This window comes from Oncorhynchus gorbuscha, linkage group LG08 (genome assembly GCF_021184085.1).
Source record: "Oncorhynchus gorbuscha isolate QuinsamMale2020 ecotype Even-year linkage group LG08, OgorEven_v1.0, whole genome shotgun sequence".
Taxonomy (NCBI): Eukaryota; Metazoa; Chordata; class Actinopteri; order Salmoniformes; family Salmonidae; genus Oncorhynchus; species Oncorhynchus gorbuscha.
In genome coordinates, this window is record NC_060180.1 from 13,420,954 (window position 1) to 13,440,956 (window position 20,003).

General features: G+C 42.0%; 1 protein-coding gene across 1 annotated transcript; it reads left to right on the forward strand.

Moving 5' to 3' along the window:
• The first annotated feature begins 1,824 nt into the window (after positions 1-1,824).
• vkorc1 (vitamin K epoxide reductase complex, subunit 1) lies at positions 1,825-4,940 on the forward strand. Its single transcript, XM_046357837.1, has 3 exons — positions 1,825-2,110; positions 3,135-3,244; positions 4,203-4,940. Exons 1-3 carry the CDS (start codon positions 1,923-1,925, stop codon positions 4,412-4,414), a joined length of 510 nt encoding a protein of 169 aa, XP_046213793.1. The 5' UTR covers positions 1,825-1,922; the 3' UTR covers positions 4,415-4,940.
• Positions 4,941-20,003: the final 15,063 nt, after the last annotated feature.

The window sequence follows — 20,003 nt, forward strand, 5'->3', positions numbered from 1 at the left end:
CTGACGCTGAAAAACATCCCCACAGCATGATGCTGCCACCACCATGCTTCACTGTAGGGATGGTGCCAGGGTTCCTCCAGACGTGATGCTTGGCATTCAGTCCAAAGAGTTCAATCTTGGTTTCATCAGACCATAGAATCTTGTTTATCATTGTCTGAGAGTCCTTTAGGTGCCTTTCGGCAAACTCCAAGCAGGCTGTCATGTGCCTTTTATTGAGGAGTGGCTTCCGTCTGGCCACTCTACCATAAAGGCCTGATTGGTGGAATGCAGCAGAGAGGGTTGTCCTTCTGGCAGGTTCTCCCATCTCCACAGAGGAACTCTGGAGCTCTGTAAGTGTGACCATCGGGTTCTTGGTCACCTCCCTGACCAAGACCCTTCTCCCCCGATTTCTCAGTTCGGCCAGCTCTAGGAAGAGTCCTGGTGGTTCCAAACTTGTTAAATTTAAGAATGGTGGAGGCCACTGAGTTCTTGGGGACTTTCAATGCTGGAGAAATGTCTTGGTACACTCCCTCAAATATGTGCATCAACACAATCCTGTCTCGGAGCTCTACGGACAATTCCTTAGACCAAAAACAAACGAAGTGTAGGCTGTGTAAACGGCCCACATCTCTGCTACAGCTATCAAAGTCCGCAGCCTGGAGGCCATGGCACGCGAATGTTTATTTTCTTTGTGGAGTTCTGTACCACCTCTGGCGTAACATCTGCAGTGCCGTCCAATTGACCAGTGTGTTGTGAACAATATTAGCGTGAGCAACGATAGTGTAATCGATGGTTCATCTTCAAAATAAAAGTCCCCACTGATGCAAACGGATAAAAATAGCAGAATCATGCAACAATTGGACTAGATGTTATATACATTTAACAAGACAATTATGTGTTCATTTGACCCGCCGAAAAGTACAAATCAGTTGAAATCTCACATATTTGCATTGGGGGCATACTTTATTTATTTAACCAGGAAGGGTTACAGTACAGCCTAACATGGATTGTGCATGAAATGGGGTATCAGCCTGCTCAGTGACACTCACAGAACACAACTGTGTAGAGTTGACACAAATATTAGTCCCTTAGCTCTTATTGTGGGACTCTAAAACTACTGAAATTAACTACATTAAGCTCACCAGTCAATCTGTGTATTGAACATTCATATTGCAATGTACAGCCCAACCTATGGATTGAGCAATCAAATTGCCATCAATAAAATCGAATTGTGTACATTGTCCGTAGCTTATGCCTGCCCGTACCATAACCCCACCACCACCATGGGGCATTCTGTTCACAACGTTGAAATCAAGAAAACCGCTCACCCACACAATGCCATACAGTTGGTCTGCGGTTGTGAGGCTGGTTGGATGTACTGCCCAATTCTCTAAAATTACGTTTGGGGCTGCTTATGGTAGAGAAATTAACATTCAATACTCTGGCAACAGCTCTGGTGTACATTCCTGCAGTCAGCACGCCAATTGCAATTTTCGTTCAGCTCATTTTTATATGTTTTATTTAACCTTTAACTAGGCAAGTCAGTTTAAGAACAAATTATTATTTACAATGACAGCCTATGAAACATGAAACATGGGACCAACACTTTACATGTTCCGTTTCTTTTTTTTTCAGTGTATATAGTTTACACCAATATTAGCTCTTGAATGAATTTGAATTGTTTACAGTTGTGTTGAATTTATATAACAACATTCCAACATTGTATAGCATTATCTAGGCCAATTGTGGCATGATTCCACAACTTCTCACCGTTTGCGTCAGTTTCAATTGGGGACTTTTATTTTGAAGGCGAACCGTTGATTCCAACATTTTTGCTCACACTGTCGTTCACGAGACACACCGACTCTCTGACTGGCGACCAGCCGGGATTGAAAAGGTTGTCCGTAGTAGGCTCGAATAACTTCATTGAAAGGCAATAGAACATGGCATCGAATAGTTGCAGTGGAGTTCCCAAATGGGAGAGAAAAACACGTTTGTTTCTTTGTATCTTCGGTTTGTTTTTGTCATTCTATGCTCTGCACGTTGAGATTTCGCGAGAGAGGGACCCTGAGTATCGGGCGATGTGCGACCTGGGAGATTCTGTGAGCTGCTCTAAAGTTTTCACCTCGAGGTAAAATAGTGGAGAATGTATTTTCTTCATGCATAGGCCTATAGTTTATTGGTATGTTTTGAAACCGTTTTCGTATTTATTAGTAGCCTAGGCCTATATATGTGCGATGTTGGGCAATGAACGCACTTCTATAACTCAACCAGCGTGCTAAACACAATTATCGCAGTTCCGTAGCATACGAATAGACAACGTTGTTCATATAATTCATAGATAAAGATGATCTATTATATTTCAAAGAGTCGAGTGACCACTCTAACAATGGAAATACATGTCCTCGAAGATGGAAGGCAGTCGGGAGGAGAGATCAGGTGGAACCATTCTAGTCAATGACAGGGCAGATACGCGAGTGAACAAGGGGCACATCTCCGATATAGAGTAGTTTTTTTGGTAATTGCTGAAATGACACGTGCGTCTTGTTATCATGGGATTCGTAACAACCGAAGCATTACGAACCTTCTATTCGACCAAATAAGCCTCACGTAGAAAATTAGCAATTACATTTGTTGTTTACCAAATTAAAAACTTCCTCACTTCGTGGTTATTTTCGTAAAACCTCAAGCTTCGCCTCTTCCTGTAGAATCTCCACCCCCTCTCAATGCCACGTACAGCCTACATTTTTATCTGGGCAGCACTGATTGCACTGCACAGGTCCTTTTTTTTAGTTTATTATTTATTTTAAATTATTTACTTATTTTTTTTGTTAGGTGAATCTTAGTCAAGGTGGTACCAAATAAATTACATTTTTCTATCGCTGTTATGGCCTACTCATTATTTTCTATAGCTTGGGTGTGTAGTTTAGTCTTTGGTAGAATCTTGAATTAAATTGTGGCATTCAGATTAGACAAACAATTCACACATGACAGATAGGATACAGTGCATTGTAGTATTTATAAAAATAGGCCTACACAGTCACAGTAATCAGTTTTTATTTAAAAGCTGCACTGATGTCACACAATGACATGCTTGTATCATACTTATCACATTATGAATGACAAACCGTTGTTTTGCCTCTTTTTTTTGTCAGATGGGGACGTGGTTTTGGGCTTGTACAGTTCTTCTTTGCTAAAGACAGTGTACTGAATCAACCCAACAGTTTGTTGGGGATCATTTTCTACACATTGCAACTGGCTCTGGGTAGGTCAAATACTCTATGTAGGCTACTCTCTTGTGAGTTGAGATGTCTGTTTCTGATCAGTTTAGGCTAACTTTTGACCAACACAATACAGCTCAACTGACCAATTGTCACCCCCCCCTTTGGATTGTCATTAGCTGACACCGTGATGACAGCTAATCTTACTGGGTTGGGGGTCCGTATATATTTTAGTGGTTATTATTTTGAATTATCACTAGGTCGTACACAATAATTTCTTATCAAGTGCTTTCTAGGGTTGGGTTCCATTTCAATTTGAATTTGAAGATGGTTGAAATTCAAATTGACAAATTCTCCATTTAATGAGCAAATTCAAGAATTTCAATTATGGAATTGGTATTAGACTGTTAGAATTGGAATTAAATTTGTAAAAAAGTTTATTTAATTAATTGAATTAATGCACTTAGTATAACAAAATGTACTAAAGGATTTGCATTGAATTATATTAACTTGTATTTCTATATTTCGAGTATAACTAGGCTGTCTGAACAGTGACGTGATCAGCCTGAAAGCCCCAGGCAATTGAATTCAAATTTGTAGATTTGAATTACTAGAGTTTACCTAACGTATGAGTTGAGGGGAATTTAATTCACTCTGAATTCAAAGACGGACATGGAATTTAAATGGAATTTACAGGGAGAGGGAATTTAATTACAATGTAATTTGTGGAATTAACCCCAACCCTGTCATATATGATTATTCAACATTTCAGACACCCACGACAGTTCCCCATTTTTGATTATTTTATGTTATGCAGGGATGCTATAATGTCTCCTTACTCACTGGTTGCATCCCAAATGGCACCCTATTCCCGTTTTGCAACACTTCTGACCAAAGCCCTATGGCAGCCCATAGGGCTCTGGTCAAAAATAGTGTACCAAATAGAGAATAGGTTACCATTTGGGACACACAACCAATATTCACTGTCTCTTGTGTCTACAGGTCAGTCTGTGTCCAGTAGGGCAGCGTTCCTCCTGGTCTTGGCCTCCTGGGTGTCCATGGCTGGATCGCTGTACCTAGCCGGAGTACTTGCCTTCATTCTGGGAGATTTCTGCGTGGTCTGCGTCTCAACCTATGTGGTTAACTTTTTGCTGCTCTTCACCAATCTGAAGAGGAGGACGGGACTGGAAGCAGTCAAGACAAAGACTGGCTGAGAGACTATCTTTGTGTGCATCTCAATAGTCTAAGTATTTTTTTCCCCCTTGCCTTCCACCCTACTGCACTGATAATATACAGCGCATTCGGAAAGTTTTCAGACCCCTTGACTTTTTCCACATTTTGTTACGTTAGACTTATTCTAAAAATACGATTTAAGAAATTTTTGCACTTAAGAAAAACGGAAATATGACATTTACTTAAGTATTCAGACCTTTTACTCAGTACTTTGTTGAAGCACCGTTGACAGCGATTACAGCCTTGAGTGTTCTTGGGTATCACGCTACAAGCTTGGCAACCCTGCATTTGGGGAGTTTCTCCCATTCATCTCTGCAGATCCTCTCAAGCTCTGTCAGGTTGGGCGGGGAGCGTCATTGCACATCTATTTTCAGCTCTCTGCAGAGATGTTCGATCGGGTTCAAGTCCGGGCTCTGGCTGGGCCACTCGGGACATTCAGAGACGTGTCCCGAAGCCACTCCTGCATTGTATTGGTCGTGTGCTTAGGGTCGTTGTCCTGTTGGAAGGTGAACCTTCACCCCAGTCTGAGGTCCTGAGCGCTCTGGAGCAGGTTTTCATCAAGGATCTCTGTACTTTTATCCGTTCATCTTTCCCGCAATCCTGACTAGTCTCCCAGTCCCTGCTCCTGAAAAACAACCCCACAGAATGATGGCGTCAGGTTTCCTCCAGATGTGATGTTTGGCATTCAGGCCAAAGAGTTCAATCTTGTTTCATCAGACCAGAGAATCTTGTATCTCATGGTCTGAGAGTCCTTTATGTGCCTTTTGGCAAACTCCAAGCGGGTTGTCATGTGCAAACCCCAAGCGGGTGGCTTCCGTCTGGCCATTCTATCATAAAGGCCTGATTAGTGGAGTGCTGCAGAGGTGGTTGTCCTTCTGGAAGGTTCTCCCATCTCCACAGAGGAGCTCTGGACCTCTGTCAGAGTGACCATCAGGTTCTTGGTTTTTTTTTTTTATTTAACTATGCAAGTCAGTTAAGAACACATTCTTATTTACAATGACGGCCTACCAAAAGGCATAAGTCCTCCTGCAGGGGACAGGGGCCTGGGATAAAAAAATAAATACAATATAAATATAGGACAACACTACATAAAGAGAGACCTGGTAACCTCCCTGACCAAGGCCCTTCTCCCCCGAGTGCTCAGTTTGGCCCGGGAGGCCAGCTCTAGGAAGAGTCTTGGTGGTTCCAAACTTCTTTCATTTAAGAATGATGAAGGCCACTGTGTTCTATTGGACTTTCAATGCTGCAGACATTTTTTGGTACCCTTCCCCAGTCTGTGTCTTGACATAATCCTGTCTCGGATCTCTATGGACAATTCCTTCGACCTCAAGGCTTGGTTTTTGCTCTGACATGCACTGTCAACTGTGGGACCTAATATTGACAGGTGTGTGCCTTTCCAAATCATGTCCAGTCAATTAAATTGACAACAGGTGGACTCCAATCAAGTTGTCGAAACATCTCAAGGATGATCAATGGAAACAGGATGCACCTGAACTCAATTTCGAATCTCATAGCAAATACTTATGTAAATAAGGTATATTTCTTACTCTGAATACATTAGTAAAAAATTCTACAAACTTTTTTTGCTTTGTCATAATGGGGTATTGTGTGTAGATTGATGAGAATTATTTTTTTTTGTCCATTTTAGAATAAGGCCACGTAACAAAATGTGAAAAAAGCCAAGAGCCCTGAATACTTTCCAAATGCACTGTATACAGTTACAATTTGCCATTTAGTAGACACTTTCATCCAAACTGACATACAGCCATGCGCGCATACATTTTGTGTATAGCTGGCCCCAGTGGGAATCGAACCCATTATCCATGGGTTGCAAGCACCATGCACTACTACCTACTGAGCCACCCAGGACCAGCACTAATCTTGACTGATAAAAGAACTGGACAGGTGAAAGCAAATCCCCCAATAGACCTGATACTTATTGCTTTTCACCAGTCAACCAAACCTTTTCCAATCAGTGGATACAGTAAGGAAAGGAGATGAGGTGAGGCAGCCACTTACATTGTTGAGATGCACCCTGCATTTTATTACGTGGCTGCAGGCAGTTGAATTGGGTACAAAAAATTGGTTACTGGCAAAGAAAATAAGCTCAACGGATCCTGTGAAAATGAAGCATAGGAATCTTTCAGACCCGGTTTAGCATTACTTAGGACATTGATGCTTCAGTGACAGATCAGCCGTATTGTTCTTGCATTGGGTGCTCTTGGGACTGGTACAAAGGGTTGAGTACATTTATAATTATGATACTACATACCCCTTTTCTGAAGTCAAAGCAGTTATTCCATCCACCTTTATTGACCAATTCACATTATACTTACATCATCCAGACTGTTACAGATAAATGGGCCAATTCATTCAATGTCTGTTTCTTTTAATATAATAAAATTGTGTGTTCTCTCATAGCTACATGTTTCTTCTACGCTGTTCAGCTGGCTAAGCTTGTAATACATGTTTACAGGTATAAATGGTTTATTTATGAACCAGTCATAATACCTTTGAGGGTTGCAGTATCGTTCATAACATCGCCTTTAAATAAGTCCCCTTTTAGATCCTTATTTATCCATTGTACCACGGAAATGTGACACGCTATTCAAGCAACAGGCTGGGAGCAGCAGTGTCAGCATTCAAGCATTACCCTTGTAGCAGTTTAGAGGTAAAATGCCTTGCTCAAGGCCACATTGGCAGTAGGTGATGGCACCATACATGGGCATCTTTCAAATACTTTAAGGAGCTGTGCCTTTTTGGGAAGTAACACAGTTGGTTATGTAATATTTGTCAATGCACCCTACGTAGGTAGCTCTTATGTCATCCTTTATACACCATTCATACAGTATGATAAGCATTGATGATTTGTGAAGCATCTATGTCATGCTAAATAAGTAATTTAATTTAAAGTGGTACCCAAATGTCCACCTGAGGTCCCTGGACTGAAAACACACACCAGAAGGGATTTTAAGATCCCACTAGAGTATCCAAAACCTTTGTCTTTGCACATGTTGATGAATACGCAACTTAACTGGTACACTTGTATGTCGTTTGCTATACTATACTGGACAAAAATATACAGTTGAAGTCGGAAGTATACATACACTTAGGTTGGAGTCCAAACTAGTTTTTCAACCACTCCACAAATTTGTTGTTAACAAACTATAGTTTTGGCAAGTCGGTTAAGACATCTACTTTATGCATGACAAAAGTAATTTTTCCAACAATTGTTTACAGACAGATTATTTCACTTATAATTCACTGTATCACAATTACAGTGGGTCAGAAGTTTACATACACTAAGTTTACTGTGCCTTTAAACAGCTTGGAAAATTCCATTCCATCCTAACGCTCAGGAAGAAGACGTGTTTGATGAAATAAATCAAATTTGAAATAAATCATTCTCTTTACTATTATTCTGCCATTTCACATTCTTAAAAGGAAGTGGTGATCCTAACTGACCTAAGATGGAATTTTTACTAGGCTCAAATGTCTGGAATTGTGAAAAACTGATTTTTAATGTATTTTTTCTAAGGTGTATGTAAACTTCCGACTTCAACTGTAAATGCAACATGCAACAATTAACCATTTTAACCCACTGGGGATCCAGGACCTGCCAATCAGAATGAGTTTTTCCCCACACAAGGGATTTATTACAGACAGTCAGCTTTCCGGTCTCAGATGATCCTGAAGAAGCCAGATGTGGAGGTCATGGGCTGGTGTGGTTACACGTGGTCTGGGGTTGTGAGGCCGTTTGGACTTACTGCCAAATTCTCTAAAACAACGTTGGAGGCGGCATATCATACGTAAATTAACATTTAAATTTCTAGCAAAAGCTCTGGTGGACATTCCCGCAGTCAGCATGCCAATTGCACGCTTGAGACGTGGCATTGTGTTGTGTGACAAAACTGCCACACCTGTCAGGTAGATGGATTATCTTTTCAAAGGTATCATGTTTTAAGGTATGACCCAGGTGCAGACAGTGTTGAAGAAACAAAAGTTTATTCCTCAAATGGGCAGGCAAAAGATTGGTCAAGGCAGGCAGGGGTCAATAATCCAGAGAGGGTGTAAGGTACAGGACAGTGGGGTCAGGTCAGGCAGAGGTCAGTAATCCAGGCTAAGGGCAGGCAGAATGGTCAGAACCGGGAAACAGGAGCAAGGATCAGGCGGGATCAGGGAAACAAAACGCTGGTAGGTTCTACGAACCAAACGAACTGGCCACAAACAGAGAACACAGGTATAAATACATAGGGGAAGATGAGCGACACCTGAAGGGGGGTGGAGATGAGCACAGAAAGTGGTACCAAGCTCCTACTTGGTCGATGTGAATGGATCACTGTACTGTCATAACAGGGTTGACCCTTCAGATTACTGAGCCAGCATCCACTCAGAACCCTGATGGTCATAGGGGTCGCATGACAAAAGACAGAACCCCAGCAAGTCACACATGGGGCCTGAGACATTGGGCGAAGAGCCAGGGGATCACAGGTCGACCGCTCCCTCACCCATCAATACTCCCCTTAGACAGTCAGGTGACACGCCTGTGCAGGAACCCGCAGTCCTCGCAGACAAGCCCCCTGTCTTTTTACGCTGTGGGTGTCTGTCCCGGCCACCAAAATGACTTAATCTGTAGGTTTCCCATTAGGGATTGTTGACAGACAGAGATAAAAGTGAAGAGAGAACATATTTTGATAAAGTTGTTACCTGAAAAAAAAAATCTAAACTGTTCATGTTGGAGATTATTACTAGGTTTGTTTTGTTAGTGGAAAAGCTGCAGCAGACAGTCTTCGTACACAATATACTTCCTCACAGTGTGAACAGGTGTGTCAGGGAAGTTAAATTGCCGGTATGAGGTACACTTTTCACTATCTACATGTAGTATTTTGGCACAGCAATACAGTTCACTGATCAAATGGGTCAGTATACCAATGGTCGGCCCGTTCATTAGGCAGGATTAGGTGGCCACCTACGGTAGCTGATTGACAGGGTTGCATTTTGTGAGCTAAACTGAACAAGACGCTTCTCCAACACATAAAACTTCACATAATTCTGCCCTAAAACAATGATAATTTCTCTCAGACCATGTGTAACCCCACCAGCCCAGGATGTTCACATCCGGCTTCTTCACCTGTGGGATCGTCTGAGACCAGCCAGCCAGCCAGCTGATGAAACTACGTTTGCAAAACTGAAGAATTTCTGCACAACAATGCAAAATTAACATCTTTGGGATGCTTTCAAAATTCTGTTTGTTTGGATTCTTGCAGAGACCCCAAAACACCTGCAAGAACATAACATCTCTGCAGGTGTTTTAGGGGCTCTGCAAGAATCCATGTTTTTCCAAATTGATAACTTGAACTGCCATGAACGCACTGAGGTCGGAAATGTCCTAGTCTGAATATCCAAGTGTTGGAAGAAGAAAGAAAATGCTTAAAGTGAGAATATGTTTTTTTCAATAATCTACCTAATGCCCATATGTTATTTAGGGTATTTCTTACATTTTTCTATCATCTATTTCAGCCCCAAGTGCCCCTAGAGGGCACTATAATATATTAACTGAGATCTAGCATTCCAAATGTACTGAAAACTGGGACAACATGGCCTTGCTGTCTCCGCCCTTGCTGTCTCTGCATGGCCGGTTCCCCTCTCTCCACTTGGATTCTCTGCCTTTAACCCTATTACAGGGGCTTACTGGTGCTCTTCCATGCCGACCCTGGGAGGGGTTGAGTGGGTTGAGTCATTGACGTGATCTTCCTGTCTGGGTTGGAGCCCCTCCTTGGGTTGTGCCGTGGCAGAGATCTTTGTGGGCTATACTCGGCCTAGTCTCAGGATGGTAAGTTGGTGGTCGAAAATATCCCTCTAGTGGTGTGGGGGCTGGGCTTTGGCAAGGTGTGTGGGGTTATTGTTGGATGGGGGGGGGGGTAATCGTCGAATGGGGCCACAGTGTCTCCCGACCACTCCTGTCTCAAACTCCAGTATTTATGCTGCAGTAGTTTATGTGTCGGTGGACTAGGGCCAGTCTGTTATATCTGGAGTACTTCTCCTGTCTTATCCGGTGTCCTGTGTGAATTTAAGTATGCTCCTTCTGACTCTCTCTCTTTTTCTCTCATTCTTTCTCTCTCACTCGGAGGACCTGAGCCCTAGGACCATGACTCAGGACTACCTGGCCTGATGACTCCTTGCTGTCCCCAGTCCACCTGGACGTGCTGCTGCTCCAGTTTCAACTGTTCTGCCTGCGGCTATGGAATCCGGACGTGCTACCTGTCCCAGACCTGCTGTTTTCAACTCTCTAGAGACAGCAGGGGCGGTAGAGATACTCTTAATGATCGGCTATGAAAAGCCAACTGACATTTACTCCTGAGGTGCTGACCTGTTGCACCCTCGACATCCCCTGTGATTATTATTATTTTACCCTGCTGGTCACCTATGAACATTTGAACATCTTGGCCATGTTCTGTTATAATCTCCACCCAGCATAGCCAGAAGAGGACTGGCCATCCCTCATAGCCTGGTTCCTCTCTAGGATTCTTCCTAGGTTCTGGCCACAGTGCTTCTACACCTGCATTGCTTGCTGTTTGAGGTTTTAGGCTGGGTTTCTGTACAGCACTTTGAGATATCAGCTGATGTAAGAAGGGCTTTATAAATACATTTGATTTGATTTGATTTAGCTGCAAATAGATGACCACACCTTCAGGAGACATCTGTTACCCACGCCCAGTTTGACAACCTTACCATCCAACTGAAACAGGAGCTCGACGACGCACATCAGCCTGAACGTTGCCCTAAAGTTCCTCTGATCAATGAAGTCCTGGGGCCTCATTTATGAATCATGCATAGGCACAAATCTGTGCATAAACCATGCATGGATTATTTCCACTCAAAGTGTGAGATTTATTGATATGAACATTTGCTTGAGAGTGTGCATACATTTACCCACAGCCATGACAATGAATATGCACAGGTGCCAAGTCGTGGAATAAGGGAACTGCTTGTCAAGCGTAGAATGGTGAAAATACTGTATCTGTTGAAAATCTCTGAAATTGTAAGAGTAATGAAATAATTGTTCGATTTCCATTGTGAATTCATGCAATATAACTTCACAGGCCATAGCATATAATTTGACCACAGTGAGTGCATTTGTTACATTAAATCCATGCAAAGTACAGTCATTTGTTAAATTTGAGGCACATGTGAAAGTGACAGACCATTGTTGAAATACTATAACAATGTGATAATGGGAAATCGAATGAGAGATGGCTGATCTTCCTCTGTTGTAGGATTTGGCACACTCTGCAGAGAGCAGGGTTTTGGAGACAGGTGGGACTTTTTTGCATAAAGTACAGATTGGTTTTAGGAAACAAAATCTCGTAGGATTTTTGCGAGGATTTATGACCTATTTTAGAAAAGTAAATGCTTGCTTTTCCAGTGCACTTCCAAGTGCTATCCATCCGCGGGTTTTTGGCAATGGGCACTTTTCAGCAGGAGCTTGCCCACCGGCATCTCACAGCCCTCAATGAGCCAATGTTTTGCATGCAATCATCAGAAAAACTAACAGTATCATACAATATCCATACAACATTATACAACAAGTTGAAGTTGAGGGGTTTCTTTGCCATCAATGGGTTCCTAAAACATTAATGGAGTGGTGGCGACCCGTCATTCAGGGCAGGTGGGGAAGAGCCCCACCTGTTTTGAGCCCCACCTGTTTAGCAAAAAAACAACAATTACAATTATTTTTTGTTGTTGCCTGTTTCGCATGTTATTTTGGAATTAATACGTGTCACAAATCAGTTTGCAAACAATCCCAAAAATATTTTATTAAGTTAATAAAGCCACCTACAAAACATGGTCTCTTTTTTGGTTTCTTGAGTAAGGCAGCTCCAAAATGCAGGTGTTTCAGCCTAGCTCAGTGCCTTTTGTGGCTGAGGGGCAGCCAGTGGAAAATACAGAGCATAGGTGTTGGTAATCTTCTCTAGTTGCACCATGATTGGCTCAGTGTTCTGTCACTCATGGGGACACTGTCACCAAAAAATCTTCAAGGAGAGTTAAGAAGTTCAAGCCCCCTTGGGTGCTGCCATAGATTTACAGTAAAAGTGCCTATCCAAGAAGGCTCAAGTCATTGGAAATAAATAAAATATCTACAGTAGCTTTGCTTGGACTAATGTCAAAATCTTAGCTAGCAAGCTTGACACGCAGTCATCATGAATCACGTCAGCAATCTACTGGCAAATCCCTTTCAATCCTTGTCATGTGAAGATAAATTGTAGCTAAAATGTATCGGTCCTCATCGGCCATAAACATTACATAAGTTGGAAATTGCAAATTCAACAATAAGTGGTTTGTAAGGAATCAGTGCAAGCTAAATGCAAGCTTTTCAAAGCAATCACTATTTTTCTTCCCCTGCTTGATCTTCGGTGGAGAGGGTGTGTGGTCAAAGTCTGGGTTTAAGGCTCTCTTTTTCAAGCTAAAAAGGATAAATATTCACACTCAACACCATGGGCCAGAAAAGGTTGAATACATTGGCCATGCTGTCAATTCAGCATAATTTCTGCCAAGATCAAAGCAACTGGAAACTCAGAACTGGGAAATCACAGACTTCAGTGAGTCCGAGACAAAACGAGCTCCGACTGGGAAAATATATTTTTGAACGGTCATCCAACTCGGAATTCAAAGTCGGGAACTCTGGAATTTCTAGAGCTCTGACCTGAAGATCAATGACATCATGATTCAACCTTGTTTTTTCCCCAGTTGTCTTGAAAAAACATAAATCCAGAGAATGACAGACTTTGATGAAAGTTTCATTACAAAATTTGCCCACAAGTAGGACCGCAGCGCCACCTTCCTCTTCAAGTGAGCACAGCACAACAACGGTGAGTAACAATGTCTTGTATGCTGCTGCATAAATTATTAAATATGACAGGGAGACATGTATACTGTAGCTAAGAAAGTAATACTAAGTGTATGTTGTGTAGTAAGCTGTTAGTAGCCCATGTGCCTTACCCTAATAATTGGGTCCCTTCCCCCCTCATTACTTAGCCTAATGTTCTGACTTGGTGGTGTGCATGTAGCCTATAGCCTGTTTTAGGGAGATGTCAGCATCGAATACTGTAAGAGCTTTCATTGTCTTCTTATATACCCTTTTATTGATCCTACAGTTCTGTCTTGGTTAAATGCAGTAAATGAGGCTGAATGAACTGTTTCGCTTCCAGACAAGGCTCAACTGATAGCCAGGTGTAGCAATGGTAAGGATTCACTCCATGGTGCTGAAAAGAAAGTCACGCTGTCGGGACAGCTTTATATAGGCCCTAACAGTTTGTGAGCACAGTTTGTCACTGTTATAGTGAAATTAATGATCAAGGCCCTTCTCCTCCGATTGCTCAGTTTGGCCGGGTGACCAGCTCTAGGAAGAGTTTTGATGGTTCCACACTTATTCCATTTGAGAATGTTGGAGGCCACTGTGTTCTTGGGGGCCTTCAATGCAGCAGAAATGTTTTGGTACCCTTCCCCAGATCTGTGCCTCGACAAAATTCCTCATGGCATGGTTTTTAGCTCTGACATACACTGTCAACTGTGTCAAGGTGTGTGCCTTTCCAAATAATGTACAATCATTTGAATCAAGTTGTTGAAACATCTCAAGGGTGATCAATGGAAACAGGATGTACCTGAGCTCATTTTCGAGTCTCATAGCAAAGATTCTGAATACGTATGTAAATAAGGTGTTTTTTATTTTTAATAAAATTGCAAACATGTCTAAAAACCTGTTTTCGCGTTTGTCATTATGGGGTATTGTGTGTAGATGGATTAAATACATCATTTTCCGGATCAATTTTTGAACGAGGGTGTAACGTACTGTAACAAAATGTGGAAAAAGTCACTTGGTCTGAATACTTTCCGAATTCACTGTACATCAGCGGACATTTCTTGAGCAGTTTGAGCTGACGTTGCAGGCCAGCTCAGTGCTGCCACCTCTCATTGAGTATCTCAAGTTGAAGGCCGACCGGTGTACTGCAGGCTGCCAGTAGTAACTAAACTATCCTTCTTGTGTGCTTTTATTTTATAGAAAAAAATTATCGGTTTAAGGACATACATCTGGTGTAATAGAATAAATGATTGGTAACAGGAATGGTCTAATGTTGTTATCGTAGAATGTATGCACACATGACTGTAAGTCGCTTTGGATAAAAGCGTCTGCTAAATGGCATATATTATTATTATTATAATGAGTTTTAACATGAATATTGCACACGAAGATGGCCATTTTCCCCATTCACTATATAGGTAGGCACGGATTTAGCGATGAAGAGAGAGATACGGGAGGGGCAAAGCCAGGCACGGAGTTAACGATGGAGAGAGAGAGAGCCGGGAGGGGCAAAGCCAGGCACGGATTTAACGATGAAGAGAGAGAGAGATTATATATTCACTTTGTATGTTGTCTACCTCACTTGCTTTGGCAATGTTAACACATGTTTCCCATGCCAATAAAGCCCTTGAATTGAAAATTGAATTGAATTGAGAGAGAGACGGGAGGGGCAAAGCCAGGCATAGGAAGGTATGGATTTAGCGATGGAGAGAGACAGAGATGGGAGGGGCAAAACCAGGCACGGATTTAGCGATAGAGAGAGCGAGATGGGAGGGGCAAAGCCAGGCACAGATTTAGCGATGAAGAGAGAGAGAAGGGAGGGGCATAGGTAGGCACGGAGTTGGCGATTAAGAGAGAGAGAGATAGGAGGGGAAAAGCCAAACATAGGTAGGCATGTTGGCCACCAGGCAGACAGTCAGAAATGTGCAACTATTTTCCATAGTGTACTTCAACACAAATTATTGGATATTTCACAGCAAAGAAAGATGGAGTTAATGATAGAGAGAGATGGGAGGGGCAAAGCCAGGCATGTTGGCTACCAGGCAGACATTCAGAAACGTGCATCAGTAATCAAAAGATTTAGGCTATAGGTGTAATATTCATATGTGTAAACATACTGAATTGTAATTGGATGCATTTTACCGCAATATCATGCTGTGCTATGATTGGTTAAGACCACCCAAATGGTTAGGTCATGGGCAGATTGATCCTGGTTGGCGATACGTGAACATGCCAGTTATAGCTAAGCTAATAAAGAGCTACGTTAAGAAATATCCTTTATTACTGCATTGTATAATTTTGTACAAAGTGTGCAAAACAAGACATGGTGTCAGAATAAAAGGCCTTACAAGAGGGATTTTTCTGGAGTTCCTTCACCTCGAATGGAGTGGGAGTCTACAAACTTACCCGATGCATGGCGTAAGTACAATCAGCATGTGGAGCTAATGTTCACGGGTCCTCTGAAGGACAGAGGAGAAGAGGAAAAATGCAGCTACTTGCTCCTCTGGATCGGTGAAAAAAGTGAGAGATATTTACATGGACACTTACCGAGGCTGAATCAAAGGTACTGAAAACATACTACGATCTTTTTGAAGCATATGTTGTGACGAAGACCAATACGATTTTCGCTAGGTACAAATTCCATGAGAAAGTACAGGGAGCCAGAGATTCTTTTGAACAGTTTGTGACAGAGCTGCGTCTACTTGTGAAAGACTGTGATTATGCAAACAAGGATGAGATGGTCAGGGACCATATTGTATTTGGAATACACTCACCGCGAGAGAGAGAAACTTTTGAATGTTGGGTCTGGGGTAACGCTGGACAAAGCTATCGACATAGCCAGATCTCACGAGCACAGGCTCAGATGAAAACCATTTCGCGCGGCAGCACGAGCGCATCAAGTGAACAAGCAGTGCAGTCAGGCAGACATCAAAGCACACCTCCGGTGCACAGAGAGCATGTTTTAGAACAAGGAAATTGCCCAGCTAAAGGCAAACAGTGTGCTATATGTGGAAAATGGAATCACTTTGCAAAAGTGTGCAGAGCTTACCGTGGAAAAACAGTTCTCACAGTGAGTGAAGATGAAATGTCAATCAAAGAGTCAAACGCCGATGAACTGTTTATTGATTCAGTGACACAGAAAAGTCAAATATCAGAGACAGAGCAAGCCTTTGCTGACATTGAGATAGGAACACAAGGCACAAAGCTAAAGTTAAAACTAGACACTGGTGCACAAGTAAACATTATTCCTCTGAATAAGTACCGCAGCTTGACATCTGAGTACGAGCTACAGCCCACCATGCACAGACTGACTGGTTATGATGGTGAACAGCTCCCAGTAAAAGGCACATGCACTTTCAAATGCAAATACAAAGAAAGTGACATGATGTTGGACTTTTATGTTGTTGACACTAGAGCACCTGCAGTGCTAGGTCTTAAAGCATGCTTAGACATGGACCTCATCAAACTACTTTTATCAGTGACAGCACCAGTAGAGAGACAATTTACTGGAGGAGTTTGCTTATGTTTTTAGAGGAATAGGATTATTCCCAGGAGAATGTACCATTCACCTTGACCCAGACGCAACCCCTCACGATGCCAGGACAGCGGAGTCAATCACCACCTTCCGGAGACACCTGAAATCCCACCTCTTTAAGGAATACCTAGGATAGGATAAGTAATCCCTCTCACCCCCCCCTTTAAGATTTAGATGCACTATTGTAAAGTGACTGTTCCACTGGATGTCATAAGGTGAATGCACCAATTTGTAAGTCGCTCTGGATAAGAGCGTCTGCTAAATGACTTAAATGTAAATGTATTGGGGATCCTGATTTCTGAAAACAACAGCCTGCAGTAGGTAGCAGAAAGCGATTGATTCCGGTTGTCATGGATACAGTATTTTCAAACTAACTTCTGTTTCCCCTGAAAAAACCTATGTGGTGACTTCGCTCATGCTCTTTTTATACCTGCTACGTTAGGTTTGGACTCCTCAAAAAATCACAAGCCATTCACCACAGCGTGAGGGTGTTCCCAAAGCATATTGTTGATGCCACCGTAGGGACAGACCGTAGGGACAGTCCACAATGCATGTATATCATCTCATCAGCTCATAACATTTTTCTTGCGACAGGTACATTTGCTGCAGCATAGCCTACAGCATATGGGCGACAGTATTAGGCTTAATATATCGGAATTATATATTCATATCAATTGCATCTCCATCTTTCTTCACTGGTCCCTGCAGGTTCATTATTATGGCTAGTGCTACTTTTGTGGGTCACCTATTTAAAGAAGATTTTTATAAACCACAGCTGCAGAGTTTTTAAAACTGCCTATCAATCGAACACACACACACACACACACACACACACACACACACACACACACACACACACACACACACACACACACACACACACACACACACACACACACACACACACACACACACACACACACACACACACACACACACACACACACACTGTTGAGTGGAGGACGGTTCATAATAATGGCTGGAATGGAGTGAATGGTATCAAACACATGGATGTGTTTTATGTGTTCTATACCATTCCGTTTATACCGTTCCAGCCATTACTATGAGGGCATCCTCCCCAATTACGGTGCGTCCGATAGCGCTAACATGCATACTGGCGCCACACACACACATACTTTCACACTCACCACGTATGCTGCTGGTACTGTCTATTATTTGGCCTAGTCACTTTACCCCTAACTGTATGTACATAGCTACCTCAAATACCTCGTATCCCTACACATCGGCTCGGTACTGGTACTGACTGTATATAGCCATGTTCATTTTACTCGCTATTGTTATTCACAGTGTATTTATTACTTGAGTCAGTATTTCTACTTTTATTTTATATCTTTGACTGAAATGACCTGTAAGTAAGCATGTCACTGTAAGTCTACACCTGTTGTTTACAAAGCATGTTAAAAATATAATATTTTGAATTGAAAACCCTTGCTTTAAATTTCTCTCATAATCAAGTTGATTTAAATGGCTTTTTTTTAAATGCTGTAGATCATCCTCTTCAAGATTGATATTTAAAGGCCTTGATATTCTACCTCTTTGGGCACCAGTCCATTTTTCCAGGATTTTTCTCCCTTGTCAAATCAATGTCTTGATTATTAAGCCTAGTCTATTTTGCTGAAGTGGTTAGCCTACTGACAAAATACCTGATAAATATTTGTCATATTCGTGAAATATCCATGATCCACTGGATCATTTATTTACAATGATTTGAATAGGCCTACAACATCAGTTATATTTAAATACATTTTCCTTTAGACCCATTGCACATTTTGCGAAATATTCAGAGGTGGAAACTTTCCGTGGGAATTAACGGGAATATTTGGGAATTAATGGAAATATATGCTAATTAATATTAATACCATTTAATTAAATGTCGATGTTTTTTTGCATTGGATATATTTACCATATCATATGGAGACAGAAACATAAACCTTTTACCTTATCATAAGTAGTAAATTGAAAATGATTAAATCCTTGCAATTGATATTTAAAAAACTATTTAGTTATGAATCAAACTTTAATTAAATGAGTTGACTCTTCATATGGGATGATTTCACTGAACAATAAAAATGAATATTGAGTGATCCCCAATGATCCATCACATCTCTCAAAAACTTTTTCAACATACATCTGTAAAATGATAGTCTAGAAACTAAAGGTGTTGGTTGTCTCCCTCTCAGGCTTCCATGTCTTCTCCGAGGACCTCAATGTCCATCGCTTGAACATCAGACTGAGGTCTCATCTTCACTGTCACTTTCCAACAGATGGCTTGTTGTCAGGCTCAAAAAGCCTCAAATTTGCCAGATGTCACCAATTTTTCAACCCTGGTATTGTTCAGCCTGTTGCGTGCTTTGCTGTTTGTGTTCCCAAACAAGGACCAGTTGAGCTCTGAGGCGGCTGATGTTGGTGGGATTTGGAGGATGATGGAGGCAAAGGGGAAAGAGCCTCAGATCCACAAAGTCCCTTCCACCAGGTGGCTATCCCTTCCAACAGGTGGCTGATATGTTGGCACGACTGCCATATGGCATCTCCATCCTAAAGCCCTTGCTTGGAAGTATATTTCGCCAGACTGCCAAGAACCTTGCCCTCATCCAGGCGAAAGTGGCGAGACAGGGTAGTGATGACACCATAGGCCTTGTTGATCTCTGCACTAGACAGAATGCTCTTGCCAGCTGTCATGATGTGGCCCTTTCTGGGTGTAGATCGTGCTAATAGCCTATCGTGAAATAACCTATTTGAGGCTGTTGAGGGGAGGGCAGGCCCACAACAATGGCCAAAGTGAAATGGAGACAGTAGATACAGCTGGTCTGTTGTAATATAATAAAGTCCGTAGATCTAGCTGGTCTGTCATAGTATAATAGAGACAGTAGATCTAGCTGAAATGTCATAATTAAATGAGACAGTAGATCTAGCAGGTCTATAATAATATATTCAACCTTATGTTCCCTGTACTCCATATATATATATATATCTGTTTATTATACCTGTTGATACAGGGCTCATATGTGAAACTATTCTAACTGAACATTTTCTTTCACAGTGACACTGACTCCGAATGGGAGCCCCCAGTGTCAAGGGGTCCATCCCCCACTGATGCTGGTTCATCCAGCTCCTGCCACAAGTGGTCATCTGCCCAAATGAATTTCTGCAGGCA